General features: G+C 43.4%; 1 protein-coding gene across 3 annotated transcripts in view; it reads right to left on the bottom strand.

The window, feature by feature from the left end:
* Window positions 1–4776: 4776 nt before the first annotated feature.
* The window catches only part of nova2 (NOVA alternative splicing regulator 2), a 64698-nt gene continuing 45556 nt past the window's right edge, over window positions 4777–23918 (bottom strand). For all 3 annotated transcript variants that reach the window (XM_017032010.2, XM_008308845.3, XM_008308844.3), the window contains 2 exons: window positions 20460–20626; window positions 4777–9062 (listed from right to left, as the gene is read on the bottom strand). In XM_017032010.2, coding sequence (XP_016887499.1) covers window positions 8040–9062; window positions 20460–20626 — 1190 coding nt within the window. In that variant the 3' untranslated portion in view covers window positions 4777–8039. The remainder of the gene's footprint in view (window positions 9063–20459; window positions 20627–23918) is intronic.

Below are 23918 nucleotides of genomic sequence, written 5' to 3'. Positions count from 1 at the left end.
GCCATGCACAGCATAAGCAGAAGGTATAGTGCAAAGAAGTTGCTAAAATAGTGGTGAAAGTCCACCATATTCAACACTGGAAACGGTAGGACTCGTGGTCTAATCAGGTTTGAGGTACGGAGCCGAGGAGGACGGACTTCCATCCAGTTTTATTGTTCTTTTTTGGACAAAAAAAATAATTTTGACATTAAATAATTGTTCTTTTTTCCAGAGCACTATGATGTTGATGTTTGAGAGCATCGTTTCTCTGCACATTCAGGGCTTGGCACCGGTTTGTCCCGGTCACAGAGCGCACTGGGACAACAGAGCTGTGGTTCTGGCTACATTCAGATTTCCAGGCATAACTTTTGGTTCCAGACACTAAGATCCGATCTAAAAATGTCATTCGGTGAGGAAGGTCAACGATGATGTGTTGATGCTTATTTGACCAATCCCATTCAAGAAAGAAAACAACATTAAACTCATTGTCTGAACCACGGCCATGTGCCAGAATAACCATGAATAGAATCCCGGCGTACAGATCAGATCGTTATCTAAGATTCAAATGTTCATAAATGAAGCCTTTTGTTCATTCACAGACAGGGAGGTACTTTCAATTCTCCCATCGCAGGATGAAAAATTTAACATTTGAAGTCAGTAAGGTGCATATCAGTGACAGGACAAGCCAGAGCATAAAGGTTCGTGGGGAGAAATGGGGGGGGGAGGGGTAGAAAACATGGATACTCTACACAGGACTTTGAGGGTTAGTAAAGATGGGAAAAAGCACACAAAAGCCTCTACTGCATGTCAGTGATCAGAGGATTGATAGATAAAGTATCTCAGAGATGAGTGCACATACGGATCGATGGAAACGCATTTTATTCATTGATCCTGATATTTTTCTTCTTCTTTTCTTTCCAAAGACAGTTATACAAGTGAGAAAGTTTGGAGTTTCAAACACTCTCCGTAAGTAGCAAAATATTCTTAGGTTTGTTCGAGAGCTTTGTTCATATCTCGCTGAGCGACGTTACGACAAAATATCTACGGTGGTGTAAATAAAAACTGTATGACCCCAGTACCAAGACCAGGACCAGGACCAAGGCCAGGACCAGGACCAAGGCCAGGACCAGGACCAAGGCCAGGACCAGGACCAAGGCCAGGACCAGGACCAAGGCCAGGACCAGGACCAAGGCCAGGACCAGGACCAAGGCCAGGACCAGGACCAAGGCCAGGACCAGGACCAAGGCCAGGACCAGGACCAAGGCCAGGACCAGGACCAAGGCCAGGACCAGGACCAAGGCCAGGACCAGGACCAAGGCCAGGACCAGGACCAAGGCCAGGACCAGGACCAAGGCCAGGACCAGGACCAAGGCCAGGACCAGGACCAAGGCCAGGACCAGGACCAAGGCCAGGACCAGGACCAAGGCCAGGACCAGGACCAAGGCCAGGACCAGGACCAAGGCCAGGACCAGGACCAAGGCCAGGACCAGGACCAAGGCCAGGACCAGGACCAAGGCCAGGACCAGGACCAAGGCCAGGACCAGGACCAAGGCCAGGACCAGGACCAAGGCCAGGACCAGGACCAAGGCCAGGACCAGGACCAAGGCCAGGACCAGGACCAAGGCCAGGACCAGGACCAAGGCCAGGACCAGGACCAAGGCCAGGACCAGGACCAAGGCCAGGACCAGGACCAAGGCCAGGACCAGGACCAAGGCCAGGACCAGGACCAAGGCCAGGACCAGGACCAAGGCCAGGACCAGGACCAAGGCCAGGACCAGGACCAAGGCCAGGACCAGGACCAAGGCCAGGACCAGGACCAAGGCCAGGACCAGGACCAAGGCCAGGACCAGGACCAAGGCCAGGACCAGGACCAAGGCCAGGACCAGGACCAAGGCCAGGACCAGGACCAAGGCCAGGACCAGGACCAAGGCCAGGACCAGGACCAAGGCCAGGACCAGGACCAAGGCCAGGACCAGGACCAAGGCCAGGACCAGGACCAAGGCCAGGACCAGGACCAAGGCCAGGACCAGGACCAAGGCCAGGACCAGGACCAAGGCCAGGACCAGGACCAAGGCCAGGACCAGGACCAAGGCCAGGACCAGGACCAAGGCCAGGACCAGGACCAAGGCCAGGACCAGGACCAAGGCCAGGACCAGGACCAAGGCCAGGACCAGGACCAAGGCCAGGACCAGGACCAAGGCCAGGACCAGGACCAAGGCCAGGACCAGGACCAAGGCCAGGACCAGGACCAAGGCCAGGACCAGGACCAAGGCCAGGACCAGGACCAAGGCCAGGACCAGGACCAAGGCCAGGACCAGGACCAAGGCCAGGACCAGGACCAAGGCCAGGACCAGGACCAAGGCCAGGACCAGGACCAAGGCCAGGACCAGGACCAAGGCCAGGACCAGGACCAAGGCCAGGACCAGGACCAAGGCCAGGACCAGGACCAAGGCCAGGACCAGGACCAAGGCCAGGACCAGGACCAAGGCCAGGACCAGGACCAAGGCCAGGACCAGGACCAAGGCCAGGACCAGGACCAAGGCCAGGACCAGGACCAAGGCCAGGACCAGGACCAAGGCCAGGACCAGGACCAAGGCCAGGACCAGGACCAAGGCCAGGACCAGGACCAAGGCCAGGACCAGGACCAAGGCCAGGACCAGGACCAAGGCCAGGACCAGGACCAAGGCCAGGACCAGGACCAAGGCCAGGACCAGGACCAAGGCCAGGACCAGGACCAAGGCCAGGACCAGGACCAAGGCCAGGACCAGGACCAAGGCCAGGACCAGGACCAAGGCCAGGACCAGGACCAAGGCCAGGACCAGGACCAAGGCCAGGACCAGGACCAAGGCCAGGACCAGGACCAAGGCCAGGACCAGGACCAAGGCCAGGACCAGGACCAAGGCCAGGACCAGGACCAAGGCCAGGACCAGGACCAAGGCCAGGACCAGGACCAAGGCCAGGACCAGGACCAAGGCCAGGACCAGGACCAAGGCCAGGACCAGGACCAAGGCCAGGACCAGGACCAAGGCCAGGACCAGGACCAAGGCCAGGACCAGGACCAAGGCCAGGACCAGGACCAAGGCCAGGACCAGGACCAAGGCCAGGACCAGGACCAAGGCCAGGACCAGGACCAAGGCCAGGACCAGGACCAAGGCCAGGACCAGGACCAAGGCCAGGACCAGGACCAAGGCCAGGACCAGGACCAAGGCCAGGACCAGGACCAAGGCCAGGACCAGGACCAAGGCCAGGACCAGGACCAAGGCCAGGACCAGGACCAAGGCCAGGACCAGGACCAGGACCAGGCCCTAACATAACTGTAATGAGAAAAGAGCTAGCTTCTGAAGGCATGTAAAACAACTTCAAAATAGGCCACTGGCATGCTTTTTTTTTTTTTTTTTTTGTTAAAACTTAAAAAAGAAAAAAAAAACCACGCTGCCCATGTTTTCCTTTTTTTGTTACTTTGATTTTTCCTGGATTTTTTTGTCCATGCTTCACTTTGATATCATGCAATAAAGACGTGCAAAAAAGATAACATCTACTTCCACAAAATACATTTTTATCATTACTATAAAAGGCTTTAGTCGAGAATGCTATCTAGTCACACTGAAACCTAAGCATCGTTATGCTAGCCCATCGATAGTTTTGATTAACTTAGCCTCAGAGTCAGAGTGCAGTTGCATTCTGGGAAAGGTAGTTCCCAGAGAATTGAGTAACACTTGGCAGAACATAGTGGTTCTGTCACCTTGTGGCAGGAACAGAGAGGGCGTAAAGAAACTGTGTTGCCTTGTTAGTCTACGTAGTCCTTAAAAATGGTCACTGAGACTAATCCCCTTCTAAATGAATTATAAATATGGTTCATTTGGCACTTTTCACATTTTATTTTAATATAAAAGTATTTCTCCTCTTATCTAAGGTGATTTAAATCAGCACATTTACAAGTTGCAAACTGTAACGACCTATTTTGGCACAGGTTAAACTTCAGGTCAAAATGATACTGTCGATAACTAATCATAAGCCTGTAACAGAGCATGTATCACACTGCCAGGTGAGACTAGCCTCTCCAACTAAAGGACGGCTTTCGATATGTTTTATCCTTATATGGTTTTTTTAGTACATCAGTTATTAAATAGCAGCATATTCCACAAATCAAAAAAAAATCTTCTTACTTGTGTAAACACTATTTAATATCTACAGGTAAATCCAAAGCTCCAGCTGCAGACGTCAGATAAAAGACAACATGCTACTACGTGTATTGCTTCCAGTAATCGTCACATTTTTATCGCCTGACGCACAGAAATCTGAAGAGGTTGGCCGCTGCGTAGAACACAAACCAAGGACAAAGTATGGTTCCACATAACTACTACTACGATGACGAAAAAGAATTCTGCTTTTGTAGAATAAAAATCAAATGGCACCTGTATTTAAAACTGCACTTTGCATTTTTGCCCCATTGTCAATTTTTGTGCAAAAAAAATACATTTTGAAATATGTAGTTTCCCCAGCGTTGGCGTGTCCTGTTCTAGGTTTGTTGACTGTTGACAGAACAATTCATTTGAATGCATCACAGTACTGCACACACCTAGAGTGGAATATTTAAATCAACCTCTAAAAAAAGTCACTCATGACAAACTTCCTCATCACGCTGTACGTGTATGAGCCCTCTATGTCAATAAACCAACACCACTTCAGTGGCCGACAGTGAAACAAATGTCCAAACGACACACGTTGTCGGAGTGTTTGTGCACTACGACCTGCGAGCCTCAGCTACGATAACGTCCTCGGTGTGGTGAAGTTTCTGAGCCTCAGCTGCCTGAGGAGGCACAGACACTGAATCTGTGGTGTTTGTCAGGGCCAAGCAGTAGACATGCAGTGATCGTAAACACCAGACATAGTCACCCATGGAGCAATGTGGTTTGAGGAGAGGGTGTGTCAGGATGGGAGTGCATTAGAGGACTGAGGACGGCTGTGAGGAAGGGTGAGGAGAGTGTGAATGGTGTTAGATGGGAGTAAAGAAGCCTCCTTACCAAGCGATGGAGATAAACCCTCACTGGCGCTTCGACAGAGAGCCACATTGGAAAGCACAGTGGAGGATTTTGAATTTGGGTTGGTTTCAAAATAATCAAGAAGTCTTTTTTTTTTCTTTTACAATTTTTCGATTTTTGAAGCCCCCAGACGCTTTAGGGCATTAACTCAAATGCACCCCACCTTATATTTGGTTTCACATTCCTTCATACTTTGACCCATGCTGAGTTTCTGTCCAGATATTTACTTAATCAATGTGCAGGGTTTTTTTACTTTATAGAGAAAAGGTGTTACTATTTGAAGTTCATTTAATTTTCTGCTGGACACCCAAACATGCAGCCCTCTGACTACCAAATACCAGCAGCATCTGTGTAGGGTCCACATGTGTTACTTGGGCTACATGGATACTAGTGGGCACTGGGTGGCGTACGGGGAGGGGCATATGATGGGAAAATATTCTTTACCAGTTGCCCTTAACCCGCATACGAATTGGTTGCACACAGAAACTGTGCAAAAACCCATTGTGGATTTCAGTTTTCAGTCCGTTTCGCACCCATGTCGCTCCCACACAGAAATGTGTCTGTCTGCGAAGTGAAAAGAATCGAATTGACCTCAACTCCTGACCTCCATTGATTGATCTCCTTAATCGACCTAGTCTCTATTGGCTCTCTCACTTTTACTGATATGATGTGCATTTCTGGTGAAGTTCTTCATATGCATTCTACATATATTTCATATATGTGTTTTTTTTTATATCCCTGCCATACAAAAGCCATTCAATCATGATGCTGTCTACAGTAACACACATCCCTGACCTCATAGGCCGAGAGAATCACTCCCCCGCTTCACAGTGCATTAAGACAAAAAAAATTCAGTGTACTCAGATTGTAAAAAAAAATAAAAATAATACATAAACAAAAATGAACAACAACGAAAAAAAAACAACAACAGCATCTTCAGCAACCTCCTGGGTCTAGTGGCCAGAATATCTGCTGCTGTAGAAAACCTGCAGTTTGCCAGAGGCAGAAACAAGCTCATCTAGTTTAATGTTTACAGAAACTCTCTCTGCCTTTTACCTCATCTTTTATTGAATGGTTGCTTCATAGGGGCAAACATCACTTAGGTAATTTATCTCCTCATTTTCTTTCTCCATGTTGCCTCTAGAAAGCAAATCTCCAAGTGAGGCCTATGGAATTGGCAGCGTATCTTGACAAAAGCTGCTTCCTCATCGCATTTCAGTGTTTTCTCTTACATCCTGTTTGCATTTCTCAGTAGTACGTCGTGAGTCTTTAAGTGCTCTCGCTAAACCTCGTCTGTGGTTCAGGTTCGTTCGTAGAGGGTTTAAAATACCACAGGCTAAGCAGCAGCAATTCATCTGAGAATTGGTCTCAGGTCAACTCAATTATTCATTTCAGTTACACTTTTACGTAGTGGGAAACTGGCATGACTGGCATCTGACTACAGGCAAAACACACCGAGGATATTCTGGGGGCAGGAGGAGAGCCGAGCATACCAGGATGAGGCATTAGAGGTTATTTTAGCTGCTAAATGCTGCACTGCAGCCTGTGGATGTGAGTGGTTTACAGATACTTAGTGTTTATCGTCAGGTCTCACTGCAGTCTGCATCAAAAGATATGGTCAAATCCCTTTTGTCTTAGCACCAAATATGGCATCATAGTGTTTTCAGTGTGTGTGGATGTGTGGATGTTGCCCTTCTTCTGCTCTGTTCCTGGATATATAAAGTGATTCTTATTGATCTTAATGCCTGGGGGCGGCTTCCTCGCTGGACTTAAATAAGACATATATTACACTATGTGACATTGCTATTCATCTGCAATCCATTTAAATTAAAACAAATCAAAAATAGTCTCATTTACATTCATGTCAACCTGAATTCACAGATTTAAAAACAGCTAGGCTTCAAATGGGCCGACACCTTAATAAATAATGATGATGGAGATAATACCTACTGTAATCATCTTTGATGACAGTGTCAATGTCGTGGATCCTGTGTATTGCGCTTTGCACAGTATCACTATTCTATGTTTTGCTCTACGTGAGGTCATCAGCGTGTGGCTGGACGTTTCAAATATAAAAGGGGCCACGTGTGGTCACACCCCTGCTGTGCTGCACTGCTCGCGTGGTACATCACAGGATATACAGAGTTGGTCTGCATACACCAAGAAACACCCACGATTTCTTTTTACCTCCCCAAATTTAATCTCTGCCTCCCATACTATTCAAGAAGGGGGGAGAGAAGGAGGTGAGTGAGATTAAAGTTAGGGGAGACAATCAGAGGATGTTTCCTTTCTCACATCTTAGCTAAGATTATAGTCTTACTTGTAAAGCCCCCTAGGGCAGTTGGGAGTGGGGGCAAAGGGGCAAATAGTGACGGGGCAAGAGGGCGTGTGGGGCATAGGGAGTCAGGACTAGAAAAAAAAACGGAAAAAAAAACTCTATGCAAGGTGATCGACGTAGGCTGCAGGGGGAGGGAAGGGAATGAGCTGTTTCACAGGGGGAGTTGGATCGAGGGTCGTACCCTTTTATGCCAACCCTTCTTCCTGACCCCTCTCCATGCCTCTGCCCTTCCCTCCTGCCTCATGCTTCCTGCAGCCTGTCAGGCAGGCAGCCCGTCTACATGGCATTCAGCTTTGTCCACAAATACACAAACAAACGAAAAGACAGCTTAATTTACGGAAAAACAAAACAGAAAAGGAAACAACAAAACAATAAAAATCCCCAAAACATCAAGACTTTAAGTAATAAAACCTTATTTACATTTTACACATTTTTTCTTGGTTGTTCAGTGTGATAACTCACTCCCCTCCCTCCTCGTCTTCTCAGCACACTCTTACTTTGTGTCAAAAACTTTTTTTTTTTAATAAAGAATACTGAAAACACGCAGAAGATAATGTCATGGACTTTCTTTCTTGCTCTCCTCTCCTTTTTTCCATTCTCACTCTCTTTTTTATACTCCTCCCCCAAGCCCCCACTCATTTTTTCCTCTTTTCCTCCTTGTTTCTCATTGGTTTTGAGGTTTAGCCCACCTTCTGTGGGTTGGTGGCCCGTACCCCCTGCTCGTAGGTGATCCTCTGACTGATCAGATACTGTGCTGCCTGCGTGGCAGCCTGGGAACCTGTGATGGTGACCTTCCTGTTCCGAGTTCCCGGGATGAACTCGCCCTTCTTGGAGATCTGGATCCTGGCTCCAGTCAGCTCCTGGTACTCCACTAGTGTTTTCCCTCCTTTTCCCAAGATTGCCCCCACCAGGTTTTCTGGCACAGCGATCTCTACGATTTCCTTTGCTCCTTCTGCGAGCTTCTCCGTGGCCAGCAGAGACGATGCCACCAGCGGTGAAGCGGCGCTTAAGTAACCATTAGTGGCTCCTGTGGCTGCAGCCAGGGATCCTAGGGAGAAGCCTCCGAGACCGGCTGCTGGGTGAGCGGCGCTTGTGGATGCATCGCTGGCGTAGGATGCTAACAAATTGGCTGCAGCAGCTGCTGCTGGATTAGCATTAGCTGCTACGGCAGCTAACACCCCTGAAGCCGCGGCAGGGTTAAGCCCGAGGCCCAGGGAATTGGTGTTGTAGCCGTAGCTGGCCAGAGTATTGAGGGCGGACGTGATAGCCAGCAGGTCGTTGCCTGAGAGGCTGGACATTGTAGCTGGGAAGGCTCCCACTCCTGCAAGACCGGCCTGACCGAGCAGCGAGGAGGCAGTAGCTGCTGCGGCAGCTGCGGCCGCTGGCATGACCTCAGTGGAGTTGGCGTATGGAGAGCCGGTAGGGTTGGAGTTGGCGACGGGCCCTGTGATGTTGGAGTAGGAGATATTGAGACAGGAGGAGCTCTGGGGGTCTTCTTGAATCTTCTGGACAATGATTTCCACAGCTTTGCGGTTCTGCTCTGGCTCTCCGCTGATGGTGACCACACGTTCCTGCAGGTTGATTCCCTCTGGCTTTTGGGACAGCTGCACCCACGCGCCTGACTGCTCCATCACTGCCTTGACTGTGGCTCCACCTTTACCAATGATCAACCCTGCTGTGCTGTTGGGAACTATCAGCTTGGCCTGAAGAGAAAAGGAGGGAGGGGGAGGGAGGATAAAAAGCTTTGTGAGATTTTTTTTCCTCATTATTACAACAAAAGTGTTGGAGCTGTGGTGAATTAAAGATTAGGCAGCAGCTACATTCCAAACCGCTCGAAAATCCAAATATAAGTGAGAGAGAGTCAAAGTAGAAATATTCATAGATGACAGCGGGAGTTGGAGGATTTGAGGTTGTTTTGGTTTTTTTTTTTTTGAGGATTTTTGAGGATTAAGATTGAGTTTTGAGTTGGGATTAGAATTAGAGTCAGATGAGAGTTTGGGTTAGGAATAGATTTAGTTGTGTATTTTTAATTGTTATGGTGAGAGGGATAACATTATGATCTTTTCTGCTTACAAAAAAGGTGTGTGTTTGTTTGTTATTTCTGATGTGCAGAGAAAAACGAAAGAGAAAAAAGTGTTGTAAAGACATTAAGACAAAGAGAAAAAAGCTACAGTGAGGTGTGTGCTCAAGATTTGGCATGTAAAAATGGACTCCTAGAGGTCAGCATTGCCATGGCAACACAGCTTTACCATTCAAAAGCAAGTGTGCCTATCTCTCTCTCTCTCTCTCTCTCTCTTTCTCTCTCTCTCTCAAGCTCCAGCTACTGCACCTGCAGTTCTGCAGAATTTTCCTACTATTTGCAGCAGTATTTAATTTTTACTATGACGTAGAACTATTGACCAATCCACAACAATGTCTTTTGTTCTATAGTGTGCTTTTCAAACAGGCATACGATTGGCTTAGGAGAAAATGAAAAGACTTGGCCTTAAAGAAGAAATCACTAAATGAAAAGGTAATGAGAGCGAGCTGGAGGGAGGGGCTCATTCATCTACAGTAATGGAACACCATGCACCACTTTCAGTCTTTTAGCAAAGAGAAAAAAAAAAAAATTAAATGAAGAGGAAATATCGATAGTGAAATTCGAATTAACTTCCACCTGCCCTTATTTTCTCTGGAATTATGTGTATGTTTTGCTCAGACGCAGAAACAAAACAGCCAGTGTGGTAAGAAAATAATCTTCCTCCCGTGAGCCATGTCTCTTGTATATCTTTGTGAAAGGCACACAGCAGGACTCCAACACATAGGCTGTGTTTAAGTTATCGCCCCGCTGCTAACAGTGTGCGAACACTCCTGTTTGTCTCCACCCTCAAAACATATTTGAAAAGAGTTGGTTTGAAAGAGTGGCGCATCTCAGTGTTGATGACAACGTTTTTCTTGTTTATTCATAAGGAAATTAAACAATGAATACAATGAATGATTAAAATAACAACACACGTTCATCCCTGTCACGTAATGTGAACCAAACTCGAACTTTCACTCACGAGGTACAGATGAAGATTTTAGTAACTGAGTCTCCAAGCTCTCTCTCTCTCTCTCTCTCTTTCTCTCTCTCTCTCTCTCTCTCTCTATATATATATATATATATATATAATTTTGCGATACAGTATCAACATTCTATAGTACTGTATCGATTGTTTTTAAATTAAAAATAAATATGCAAATGCTTATGGCGTTCTTCTCTAGCGATTACAAATTCAGATCCCTCCGTCCCAATTTCAGTAACCTGATGTTAAGCCCCTAACAGCATTGTGTGTTTACTATGCCAGCAGTTCTCCTACATTAAAGTCGTAAAAAAAAAAATCAATATATTGTTGTGCTTTTGGTATCGCAATATATTGCAATATATCACAATATATCGTATTGTTGCCTCTGTATCACGATATGTATCGTATCGCCAGATTCTCGTAGAAATACTACTCCTTCCACCAGGAGTTTCAGTACTGCACCATTTGGAACATCACGTCCTGGGGTTTTAACAGACTTAAAAGTTCAACTGGAAAATGATTTTTAGAACAAAGTTTTGGCCCAAATGGTTGTGTTGCATGGTGAAGAGATGTGCAAGCAGTGGGGGGTGAGACGAAGACAAGGCATAAAAGATAAAAGTGACAGCGGCAAGAGCGTGGGGGAGGCAGGGGAGGAGCTTTCATCCTCTGCTCCCTTCACTGAAACACTTTTTCTGGGTTGCTTTTTTTTTTTCACACACACACAAAGCGTGTTGGTGGAGATGTGGGAGGATAAACAGTGGCATACAGCGATGTCTGATCCCTTTGCTGTTAATGATCACATCTAGCGTCTTTATATCTGGCTGATATTTCTGCTAATGAGCTTCTCTGTTCAGGTCCATTCCTCTGCCTTCTTTCATTCCCATGTTTTGCTCCTTCAATTCTGCAATGATTCTCTCTTCGCTGTTGATTTTAAGCTCAACATATATATTTTTTTTAAACCGTGTACCACACATACACACACTTATGGCCATTAAATAACCTACACTTCGTCTAACTCCCACTTAATAAATAAATAAATAAATAAAACAAAACACCATGGAGTGTTTATTCTGGACTCATCACCCATGTCCTGGCTTTATTTGACTGACTCTGATAGTTTGACTTCTCTAATGGCTGCCTCCTGCTTAGCATAATCCTCTGCTTTACAAATGTATCTGGAGAGCCACCACAAAGAAGATTATGTGGCAGCTGGCGACGTGCAGACATTCGCTTCTGCAGGAAACTTGATTTTATTTTGTCCTTTGAAACTCATCTTTTTCTAAGAGGACAGCAAAAAAAAAAAAAAAAAAAAAAATTGGCTTCCCCCCCGCTGAAGGTGTGAAAGGTCAAAGCTAATCTCATGTACATGAAGATGACTAGTTTACTATATAAATCAATATATGATTATCAACGTCTAATGCCTAATCCTGTTCAGGGTCACATTGGGTCCTCAGCCTATCACAGTAGTCATTACACCAGAGCAAAGCACTCCCTGGACCAGAGCGCAGCGGGCCACTGCAGAGCTGCAGAGAAACAACAACCACTCATCATTTTACCTGCGGTGAATTCAAAATGATTTTCTGATTGTGGGAGGGAAACTAAAGGCTTCAAAGAAAACCCACGCACAGAGGGAGATGTATGTGCAGTATGTCTGTATGTTTGATTACTTTATATACTGTATTATAAAATTCCTCATTTAAAGGGTCACAGTGACACGTCAACACCCAAGCTGCGGCACAACAGTTCAAACCGTCGCTCGTCGTTTATGCTGCCCTCCATCTTTTTTCTACTTTCTCTTCTTTACACCTCTCTCTATCGCTTCCCTTGTTGTTGTTCTTCATCATCATCATCCTCATCATCTTCTCCTTTGTCTCTTTCTACATCTGAGGTTCTGCCGCTCTGGCAGCCATGACGGCTTTCCTCATCCGAACTTTGTGTCGCGTGCCGAGCCGGTCATACGGATTGCTGTCACTAAAGGCCAAGTGCACCAACACCGTAGGAAAGGTATGGTGACACACACACACACACACACACACACACATACAAAGACGCTACAGAACAACTGCTGGGGCGCCAACGTTTGAACTTTAGAGTCTTAAGGAAGAACTTCAGCTTAATCTTCCATCCCCTGATCCTGCAGCTTAGTCACCTCACACACTCACATTCCTCGCCTCTGCCTCATTACACTATTTGTCTCCATTGGTCTGTCATTCTCTGGCTCATGGGACAGCAGAACCCCCCCCAGGGTAAAAATAACTGTAGGACAGAGGGGCCACAGCAGAATTACTTACATTAAGGGGGCATTGTGTTAAAGTTGGCATATTAGACACATACAAATGCTTCCACATATATATATATATATATATATATAGATGTATGACCTCATTCACTGAGTGACAGATACATCCATGTGTCTTAGGTTTGACCTGGTTGCAAAGCAATACTTCCACTAGATGGCAGTGCTGAGTTCATGCAGAGTTAATATCCAGGCCGATGTCAGTTTCTCAGACAATAACAAACACGGTGATGGTGGAGGTGGTGGTGGTGGTGGTGGTGGTGTTCTAACAGGGGCAGTGGTGGTCTGTGCACTCAGTAAATACAGCCAGTAAATGAACCACTGGTCTATAAAGACAGCTTTGCAGTAATTTCAAAATACTTTAAATTGTGAAATTGTACTGTAATACTGTTTTCTTTAATTGTGTTCAAATCATTTGTCCGTCTGTGTGTGTGTGTTTTGACCAACCATGTGTCTGTGTGTGTGTGTGTGTTTTGACCAACCGCAGTCTATTCTGGCTCCATCATTATGAGAATGCTGTGCAGCCAAACCCACACTAGTTAATGGAGGCATCGGACAGTTTCCACTCAGGCAAAACATGTGCCTCAGAAATGGTGGGGATTATGATGGATGTAAACTGATGCATAATAATCAGAAACGACTGTTTTCTTCGCCATCTTAAGGAATTTTAATGTCTGTGAATGTGAATTCTGATGTTCTCTTCGAAGGGGGATTTCGGGGGTCGGACCATTCTCCATGAAGGAGTGTCTTTTCATTGGTCGCCTTTTGAAGTGGCTGACGATCAAAGATGTGAAGCCAGTGGAAAATTAGATTCAGATCTTTGACTGACGGCAAATACATATGTAAATATAAAGTCAACATTTAATCTATGCCAGAAATTCATTTGAACATTTATTTATCTCATCTAATGAGAAGATCTTGTTCAAAGTGGGGACTGACCAAAAATGGTTTTAGAACCACTGTATTAGAGTGAGGTATAAGTGCAAAGTCATATATGCATATTAATATTTCATATAAACTTTGTTAGTGTTCCCCAACTGTTTTTGTGCCACAGCACATATTTTTCATTAGAAAATAACCCCATGGCACAACACAAAAAATATCTGACAAAAATCATATGTAATAAAATATAATAACCTTTTAGTTTAAATATATTTACAATTCTCAATACAAAATCTCAGCCTGTTTCGTTGAAAACAACGCTGATATACTGGCAGGAATTGAAGAAAGACACAAAAATCTTCTTCAACAGCTCGGATTATCTTTTTTTTAAGTTTTCATAGCCATTTTTTCTGTATTTAATTATTCTGCCTGTGCTAATTGACAAAAAAGAACAATTATTTGCGGTGATGTAAATATTTTTTCAGACTAATTGAGTGCAATTGGGTAATATTTTGTGGATGGATGGATGGATAAATAAGTGAAAGTGTACAGAAGCCAAAGTGCTGACACTTAGATGGCACTTCCTTGTTTAATGTACAAACAGCATTTGGAACAAACACTGCAGCGTGCAGTTTAATTGACCTGTACAGGCCTGACAGAAGACAGCAGTTTAATGAGAAGGCAAACACGGTGGTTGGTGGTTGGTCTGCTGAGACACAGTCATGTCCTCCACAGAGGACATTGGACAACTTGTAATATTCTCTGTAGCTTTTCTCACTGTCTGGAGTTCCTTCCTGTCTGCAGGAATGTTCCCTGAACTGTGTACTGTCATGGCTCCAGTCGAGAGACGCTCCATTGTTGCACGGTACAAGCAACTCGCTGACAGTGTTGTGCCTCCTGTCAAGCTGCGGGTTGTACGGACTTTCCATTCACTTCACATTTATTCAGAGAGGAGCCAGGTGGAGCAGCTACAGTCTGACTCACCGCCCCTGACGCTCCGTACCGTGTCTGCTGCATCCTGTTTAATTGAATTACTCTTGGACAGTCTGCACCGTCGTACAGTCAAAGGGTTGTCGAGATTAAGGGAATAAAATGCAGCTTTTTCTTATCTGTTCATCGGGATTAAGTATGATGGAAGTGAAAACGTGGGTTCTGGATTTCACCCTCTGTGGTTGGTTCGTGGAAAGAATGATTTTATCTACGTTGAGTTGAGCATAAAGAGGCCTGATTGTGGTTGGTTATTTATTCACATTGACTGTGATGATAGTGTGAAATGCTGAGCGATGGTTGATAACTAGTAATCTCACGTGGCTTATCCTGCAGGTATATATAACACCTGCTGTTCTTTTGGTAAATCAGTAGCAGCCAGGAGTGTGTGCAGCAGATAAAAGCTTCGCCGTGTTGTGCTGATTCGGCTCTGACTGTTTGGAAACAAATTGGTGAAACCTTATTCGAGCAGTGCTGCTAAAACCCAGTGGAATAAAACAGCACACTCAGGGCCGGGTGACATATAATTAGACAATAATTCAGGAAATACTCCTGATTTGAATTTTCAACAACAGTTTATTGTAACAACAATTATCTACTTCATCAACAACAGTTTATTGTAACAACAATTGTCTACTTCACTTTTTCTTTTTCTGTTTACGAGTATTTTTTGTTTTATTTATTATTTTATATTGTATTATATTACTATAAACTATATATAAATATAGTTGTTTATTCTCTGTAGGCATAATAGAATCTATTTTCTTCTATTTTTTGTTAGATAACCCTAAGGTCACATTTATTTCTCTTTTTTATCTATTCAGTTTTATTTTATTCAGTGTTTAAGAAATCAGAACTCCTCCCGACTTTCTTTCCTGTTCTCTGTCTCCCTCTCTCTGCATACGTGTGTGTATTACACTTTGATTACACTTCTATCTCATGATCATCTGACACAAACTGGGCTGGTCCTGTTTTTTTTTTTTTTTTTTTTTTTTTGACATTTATGGCCAACTTCCTGTACTGGGAGAAAATAACAGGAAGGAGGAAACAGGTGTTCAGGCTGGAGGTGGAAGGTCACAGGATACAAGTTCTCTCTCCCTATAGGCCAAGCTCATGAGGGAACAAAAAGAGTAGATGTGTCTGTCTAAGAGAGTGTGTCCGTGTGTGTTGACCTTCACTGCTGTTCGTCGTCCAGCAGCCACAATTTCAAATCTGAATTAAAGTCTGGTACGGACTAATCCATGGTAAAACAAACACAACACCACAACAAAACCACAGCTCTCGTCCCGGGAGATTCAACCTCAGTTCTGCAGCTCACTTCTAAAGACCATAACACAACAATAACAGTGAGGCCATGTCTTACTGTCAATATAAATTCAATATGGATTCAGTTAATCTGTGATGCCTCTCTACATTCCCAGATCAGGCCGTCTCTGGAGTGTCTCGGCTTTCATGTAACAATGGCTGACGTCTGGAATTGAGATTTTTCTGTAAAATCAAAAAGCAGAGCCGGGATAAGTGAATACAAATTCATCTGCCAACCATTTTAGTAGGATGTGGTTAATGGCTGTGTTTGACACAGCGTCATGTTTTTAAAGGTCGTGTTTTCTTGTATTAAAACCACCGTAATACGCCATCAGAGATCAATAAATCACATGTTATTATAGTAAAGACTTGAACTCCTGATATTTTACAGCAGAGTAGAGTTGGTTCTCCTTCAGCCAGTGTCACTCTTTAAAGTAATGCTTTTACCCATAAAAAACCTCTGCCAGAGCAGAAACAAAACAGAGTCCACACTTCAGACCGGAGACTGTACTTCCACAGGAGGAAGGAGAGGTTTTTGGCAAAAATAAACCAGACTGAGCTTCAGCCTCTGTCCCACTGAGTTGTTCATTCTGTGACATTCACTCTCCTCAGGTCAGTGCAGTACCATTGAAAAGAACTGCTGTCCCAGGAAACGGAAAATATGGGCCTTTCTAAAACAGTTTTTCCGTATTTTTCATGCTTGTTTTTGACATACAAATGCAACAATTTAAGGGCATAAAACAAAAAACTGCAAAGTTATTTACACATAAACGTGTATCAAATAAACATATGTAGACAAATATCTGTTTTAAAGCGTTTTTAAACTTTTACAATCCGTACTTCCTCCATAAATATCTGGCTCTCCAGTATGACCAACATTTAAATGCAAAATCACAGACCAAGGAAGATATTCTCGTCCTATTTAGATTATTAAACTATTATTGGTCATATCACAAAGTACAACGAAGTACTAAGTGGCTACTTCATTGTACACAAACACACAAAACAAACACGTACAGAATAATAAAGAGCTGTATTCAACAAACAAGTTGCTCTCATTCAAGGTTCAGATTTCCCATCGTACCAATAGAGGGAGCCCAAGTACAACCAGTGGTACGCTTACCATAGTTTGAGAACCAATGTTTCTAAGGCATCTGAGTTTGTGATGAAGTAGACAGATATGTACAATTTATTTATTTTGGATTGTAATACCGGTTTGCACCACGAGTGGCGGCCATTTTGCATGTTCTGTATATTTCACCTCTGAACGTAGGACTTCATTTTGAATTTGTGTAGATTATCTTTTGTATGTCAGTAAAACAGCAGCAGAAGAATGAAGCAAGTATTTAATAAACAAAATAAAACCAAAATATAATTAATAAAAGTGTCATGAATTCAGCTAGCTTAGCAATTAGCAGGTGCAACTGCAACTGTGGGGTTGTTTTGTGAGCTTTTTCAACCCCAGTAAATACCTGCAGGAGCAGCAGTATTAATTGATATTTTAATATTATTACTCCGGCGTGTCTCTCCACATATAAATGTCGTTGCCCGTTTATCATGTCAGAGCGTGTTATAATAATTCATCTTGTAACTGATCCTCACCTCTCGCCTGTTGTTCCATTGTCATGTGGCCTTGATAGTGCAGCATATTGTCTGGGGGAGGTTTTTTTTTTTTCTCTTCCCTTCTATCAGCAGCCACTTGTTCTTCCACTGCAGCTCACCCTCTGTCACTCTGCAGCTGTTGGCTAACAAGAGTTCAGATAGGCTCCAGCTCTCAGTCACCCACTCAGCCGCCCTCACTCTGCTTCTCACCTGGTTCTGTTACCTCACTCTCTCTCTCTCTCTGTTTCTACACCATCCACATCTTTCCATTTCTCTTACAGCGTTCTCTCTTTTTTCTGACATCACCACTTATTCTGTTTATATATATATATATATATTTTCCCTCTTACTTCTAATCTCCTCAGCCCCCACCACTGTTCTCAGGGGTGAACCAGTAATGCCGACGCCACATGCTGCAACAGCCGCACTCATGACAAGAAGAAGAAGACATTTTATCCACAACCTAAAATAGTAGACAATCAACGACAGCACACACTGGACACTAATTCATCTTTCAACTGCACACATGTACCATGATGTAAGTGTGTTTTTTTTTACGTGACGACGACTGCCGTTCCTAATATGTTCTCCAGCACAACTGCTTATACCGTGGTGTGTTCATAAGGCAATAAAAGTGAGGGTTGAAGGTTAAATATCACATTAAATTCTCTAATTTAAGCAGTTTGATGCAATATTAACTAAACATTCTTATCTAATATTTACTCAGTCAAACAATAACAAAGTGACTTCTCTGATAACAAATTCTGTTTAATTCATACTTTTTTTGTATTTACTCTCCACGAATCCAATATTGCTAAAAAAATGTAAATGAAATCCAAAAATTTGCAAATAGCATAAAAGGCCAGCGTGAGGTTCCATCAGCGGACAGCGGAGGTCTCTGTGTGTCTGACAGGTTAAAGAGAGTCTCTCTTTTCACTGGGCATGTGTGTGAACACGTGTGTGTATCTGTGTGTCATCAAAAGCAGCACAAACCCATTTAGTCTCCTCTCTGATGTGTTATAAATAGCCTAAAGAGTGACAGGGGGATTCGCCCTCATATTAAAAGTGTCTGAATATCAGCAGCTATTAGACCGCTGCTCTCTCCACGACCGTCGTCCTCCTCTTTAACAGCTTTACACAACTGTTACTCTTTATACACCGGCTCCTCCAGTATTAAACAACAACAACAACTAAACCTAAACTAACAAAAACCCTTTAAGGCCTGTTTTATATGAGAAAACTGACTTTTGGGCGTGAGGTTATGCACTGCAGTATTTTCAGAATCTGAGCAACAGCTTCCTGAAGTCTGTGCTGGTTGCCTGGCAACTGCAACCTGCATTTAATGAGAGAAAAAGTGAGCTGAACTCAAACTCATTCAGCAACTTAGTGTCATTATTGGATCTATTTGTAGAGCCTCCATTTGTTTTTCAAAGCTCACTGTGGTTAAACAATGCACGCATGTGTGTGTGTGTGTGTGCACGCACATGCATGAGTGAAAGAGAAAGGGGGAGAAAGAGACTCATGTCTTCTCTAAAAGACCTGCGCTGTCTATAAGGAGAAACAATAGCAGACATGACTAATCAATAGGGAGCAATCATGGAGAGAGAGAACGATGATAATCATTTAAATGGACGGAGTTCGTGATCAATAGCTGGACTAATTGTCCTTCGCCCTCCACGTCCACATTCATTTGCAAAATCAGCCACAAAATGAGCCTCGTTTATCTTCACTCATTACTTTGAATAATGAGTTTTTACGTTAATTCTAACTTTGAGAAGTTTTTAATCCAACAATATGTTTAAAACCAAAAGTAATTATCCCAGTATGTTAAAATAGGAAACACCACCAAACAAAACATGTCAACACAAATAAGTATATGTAATGAAATATAAAGATTTTCTGTTTTCTATATGCTGACTATTGACTTTCTCGGTGTTAAACCTCTGCCTGTTTAGTTAAACACAACACGGATACAAGCAGGAATTGAAGAAACTTCCAACTTTATGGAATTTCCACAGTTCTATCCAGGAACAATTCACCCGTTAACAGCCTCTCCTACTAATTAATGTTGGGGAGAAAGCCGTCATTTTTAATGACTTCTGTGTCATTAAACTAAATATATATGAACCCGAACAACTTCAATCTGGTGAAACAGGTGTTCACCTGCGCCGCAGGGTTAGTTTAAAATGCTGATTTTTCTTTTTATAGCCCACATTATACCGTCTCTTACGGCTTAATTTCCGATGTGTAACTTTCAAATGACTTTGGCTACACGTCAGCGGGATACAAACAAAAAGATATATTGACTATAAGACTATTAGGTAAATATATAGTGGGTTTTTTGTTTTGTTTTTTTTTTTGGTAATTTTTATGTAGTATATTGCTGTGACTTGTTTCATCATTACACACATCAACTTGCTTTGGGGCATACATATACTGTATATACATATATACATACATGTGTATATACTGTATATATACAGTATATACATGTATGTGTATATACTGTATATACATATACATATATGTGTATATACAGTATATATATGTCCAATATATCTATATACAATATATATGTATATCTATATTGATAGAATAGTGGATTAAATGGCATAATACTACAGAAACACCGTGAGTTCTAATTAGGAAACTCACACCTCCTCACTGTGCCGTCTGTCTGTCTGTATAACAGTCAGCAACTCATGTCACATGTGGTGTTTACGTTCACACCTCACACACTGCATCTCAATGGATCATCCTACAGAGTGTCTGAGAGTTTACGTCGGTGCACACATGAATGACGGTGCCTTACATTAACGAGTTTATGACCAATTATGAAGCCGTTAACACAGACACACGTACAGCATGGAAACACTCTGGTTTCTAACTCTGAGTCTTTTTACTTCTTTTTCTCTCTTTTCGCCTTCAAAACTAAATCCTCCGAGACAGAAAAAAACGCACAAACAAACAAGAGAACCACTGACCTGTTTGACGCGGTCTGGGTTGACGGTGGTCTGTGGCTGCAGGATGCTGACCGGCTCTGTCTTCTGGGTGCTCTGAGGCATTTCCCTCACCTTCTCAGCGATGAAGTCGTGGACGCCATTCAGTGCCTCGACCGTCCCCTGGATCAGACACACCCGCTCTGTCGTTCCTGGACACAGAGAAAGAATAAAAAACATTAATGTTTTGAATCACACCAGGAGCTTTGACGTGGATTTGAAATATTTTTGTGATTTGTTATTAGTTCTTTAAGAGGACGAGGTTTAATACCATTAACAGGGAAAAACATTCCAAAATACACCAGGTGTTTCATACAGGGCTCCAGTATTAGTCTGAGAGAAGGTAAATGTTTTACTCCTGTCCCAGTTCTGCCTCGGAATTTTCTATTTTCATCATTTTCATTTGGATTAAAATAAATCTGAAAAAGCAGAAACTGTGCAAAGAAACTAATGATCCCTCCTGGGACGTTTCTCTCTCTGCTGCTGCGGCGCGCACACTGATAAAGGCAGAAGACGAAGATGAAGAGGAAGAAGAAGACGTCTGACTGGAATTTGCTTATGGAAAAACAGATGTTGGCAGAAACATTATTAAAACACATTGGGATTCCATCATAGACAGAGACGGAGCACAGAAAAGATAAGATGTAAACGAAGTCTGAAGAACTGTATGAATCCTGACCACAGACGACACCGGCTCCTGAACACGTCACCTCATGTATGTTTCTAGGACATCAGGTACAGCACATTCCCATGATGCATTGAGAATAAAACATGCCGTCTTTTTTTTTTTTTCAAACCTCTGCTCGTCTCTGGGCAGAACATGTGCGTAAGCATTAAAAGCTACAGGTTTAAGATTTATATCAGCTTTGGACAAACTGAAGTCTGTTACATGAACCAAAAAGCTGTGCTGGATTTATGGACATTGACTCCAGCAGCAGGACAGACTAGGACTGCAGGAGTCAGTACTGGTGAGGAGGGTAAATCATGTGTTATTATTATTGTATCTGTGTTTTCCGTAAGCAGGGACCAGTTCTGGTTTGGTTTGCTGATTAATCTAAGGACGTTCAGAGTAAAATTTACCTCATAAAATAGATCAGAGTCAGACTGACTGGTAAACAAACAACAACTCGTCCAAATGAAGACACCTCTCTCTGTCATCCTGTGTTTCTATTGTCCTCCTTTCCTGTTTCCTTCCTTCCATATTCCCTCTCTCCTTCCATCTTTTATTTATTTTCCTCCCTCATCCCCAGTTTTCAGAGGGAGCTGCTCTTATCTCGGTCCAGCAGTGTGGAAGCTTCTTGTATCTCTCTGCTCAGTTTGGCCTGACTGACCTTCCGTGACCTCACTGAGGGACTAGGCCGTACACAGTAACAGACAAACGGTAAAGTCAGGAAAATGACGGGTTGAAATCAAGCACAAAAATAATAATGAAAACTGTTCTATGATATTCCTGAATGTACTTCCAGTATCGTGACTCTTAGAAACTCACGTAGAACCGACACAGTGAGCAGAAGTGAAAAACCACAGACTAAAAATAAAACACAGCACACTCGGGCACGCTGGCTACCTGCTCCGCTTTAGCGCCAGTTAACAGTGGTATTAATTCCCATTCCTATTTTTACAGGGTATTATTTCCCATTCCTATTTTTACAGTGTGATGACAGCAGTGGCAAACAGTCACCGATGACAGAGGCTGAATTTTTCGGCTGACAAAGAGGAAATGAATCAGTCAGATTTCAGACAGGAGCCATGATAACAGACCGAGAGGAAACCATCCGGGATGGTTTGTGTGTGTGTTTGTGTGTGTGTTTGTGTGTGTGTTTGTGTGTGTTGGTCTGTGGTGTCAATGTATGATACTGAGAAAAACTGGGCCTTGCCTTTCACTGACAGCTGGTGCCCTCTGGGTAATCTCAATTCATCCAATCAGAAGCCAGGATTAGCAGGCCATTGTCTTGGCACCAGTGTATGTTTGTATCTAGGGATCGTTGGACGTCCATACGTGTGTGTGTGACTGATAAAAATGACACTCTCTCAATGAAGTTAATGTAAAAACCAGATTTTAAAATGCTAATTAATATTAATTTGCCTTTTACTTTAAAATAACTCATCAGGTTTTTTTTCTGTGTCGCAAGAAAATCACAGCCACAGAAACATAAACCATTCCAGTGCCAGCAAAACTGAGTTTACACTTCTCAGAAGGAGCGGCAGCTCTGTTGGCAGCTCTGAGTAGCCCCACTGGTGCAAGACATCAGTGTGAGAGCCTGTGTGTGTGTCTGTGTGTGTGTGTGTTGTTTTTTTTCCTTTCCTCTTGTAAAATTCACAGCATCATCTGACTTTCAGGTTGTTGGAAGCAGCTGGTAAAGCCATATCTGTTCGCCCGTGTGTGTGGGTTAGAGTTTTATGATGCTGTAATGTTTTTTATTTCAGGGGGGAAAAAACACTCCAGAAATGTTCAGGTAAAGATCGCAGAAGCAGATATTCAATTAAAAGAAATAATAACTAGGGTGACGGGTAGAGCATACTGTGACCAAAATAAAAGGCCTGTGTACTGCAGTACTGCGTAGTACTGCAGTTACAGATGTTCAATGATACGGCACAAACACAGCCATCTATCTGTGAAAATATTCACAAAAAGCTTCACTAACTCAATATGAAAATGCTGTCATCATTTCTGAAGAAAGAAAATATATATTTAAATTTTCCGACTAACCAACCGAATAATCCATACAGGAACATTCAATTCAGTTTGTTGCAAAAAAGAATAAAACATCTCGAGGTTTTACTGCAGCAGCTGCTTCTCTGTTGTTCTACTCATTTTCTGTCATTGGTGTTAAAATCCTACTAAACTGGTATTTAAAAAAATTGCCTTTGCCGTATGGTTTTACTGTTATAACCAAACGTCTAAAATATTAGTAAACTCCATGGCATCAGAGGTTGGCTAAATACGTGCAAACATATCTTATTTTTTATCACCGCAACAACCGATTAAAGCTGAAAAGACTGAAAGTGAAAAGCTGTAATGTTTATGTCTAACTGACCCAAACTCTTCATCATCAGCAGCAGGCAGTTGTTTTTATTCTACTTGCAATGTATGACTCACTCCTTCCTCCCCTGCTCTCCTCCTCCTCCTCTGCCTCCTCCTCACAAAGGCAAGAAAAAAAAAAACAAACTGAAATTACAGTGAGTGATATATCCAGTGATTTCTGAGTCATAGTAACTCACAAAAACACCCGATGAGATGATGCAAACAGATGGTGATAGACAAGCTATAGGAAAGAGGCGTGCAGGATCCAGGGCAGGGCGACACGTCAGGCGGCTTAAAGAGAGAGAAAGAAAACATCTGCCCTCTGCTGCTGTGAGCGTGGTAACGGTCAGGCGCGGCGAGCGCGGAGGAGGCAGCCGGCGAAGGCGCGCCGCAGGAGTCGGTGCAGAGGGCTGCATCGG

Source organism: Cynoglossus semilaevis, chromosome 4, assembly GCF_000523025.1.
Source record: "Cynoglossus semilaevis isolate Cse_v1.0 chromosome 4, Cse_v1.0, whole genome shotgun sequence".
NCBI lineage: Eukaryota > Metazoa > Chordata > Actinopteri > Pleuronectiformes > Cynoglossidae > Cynoglossus > Cynoglossus semilaevis.
This window is presented reverse-complemented; position numbering and strand designations above follow the sequence as displayed.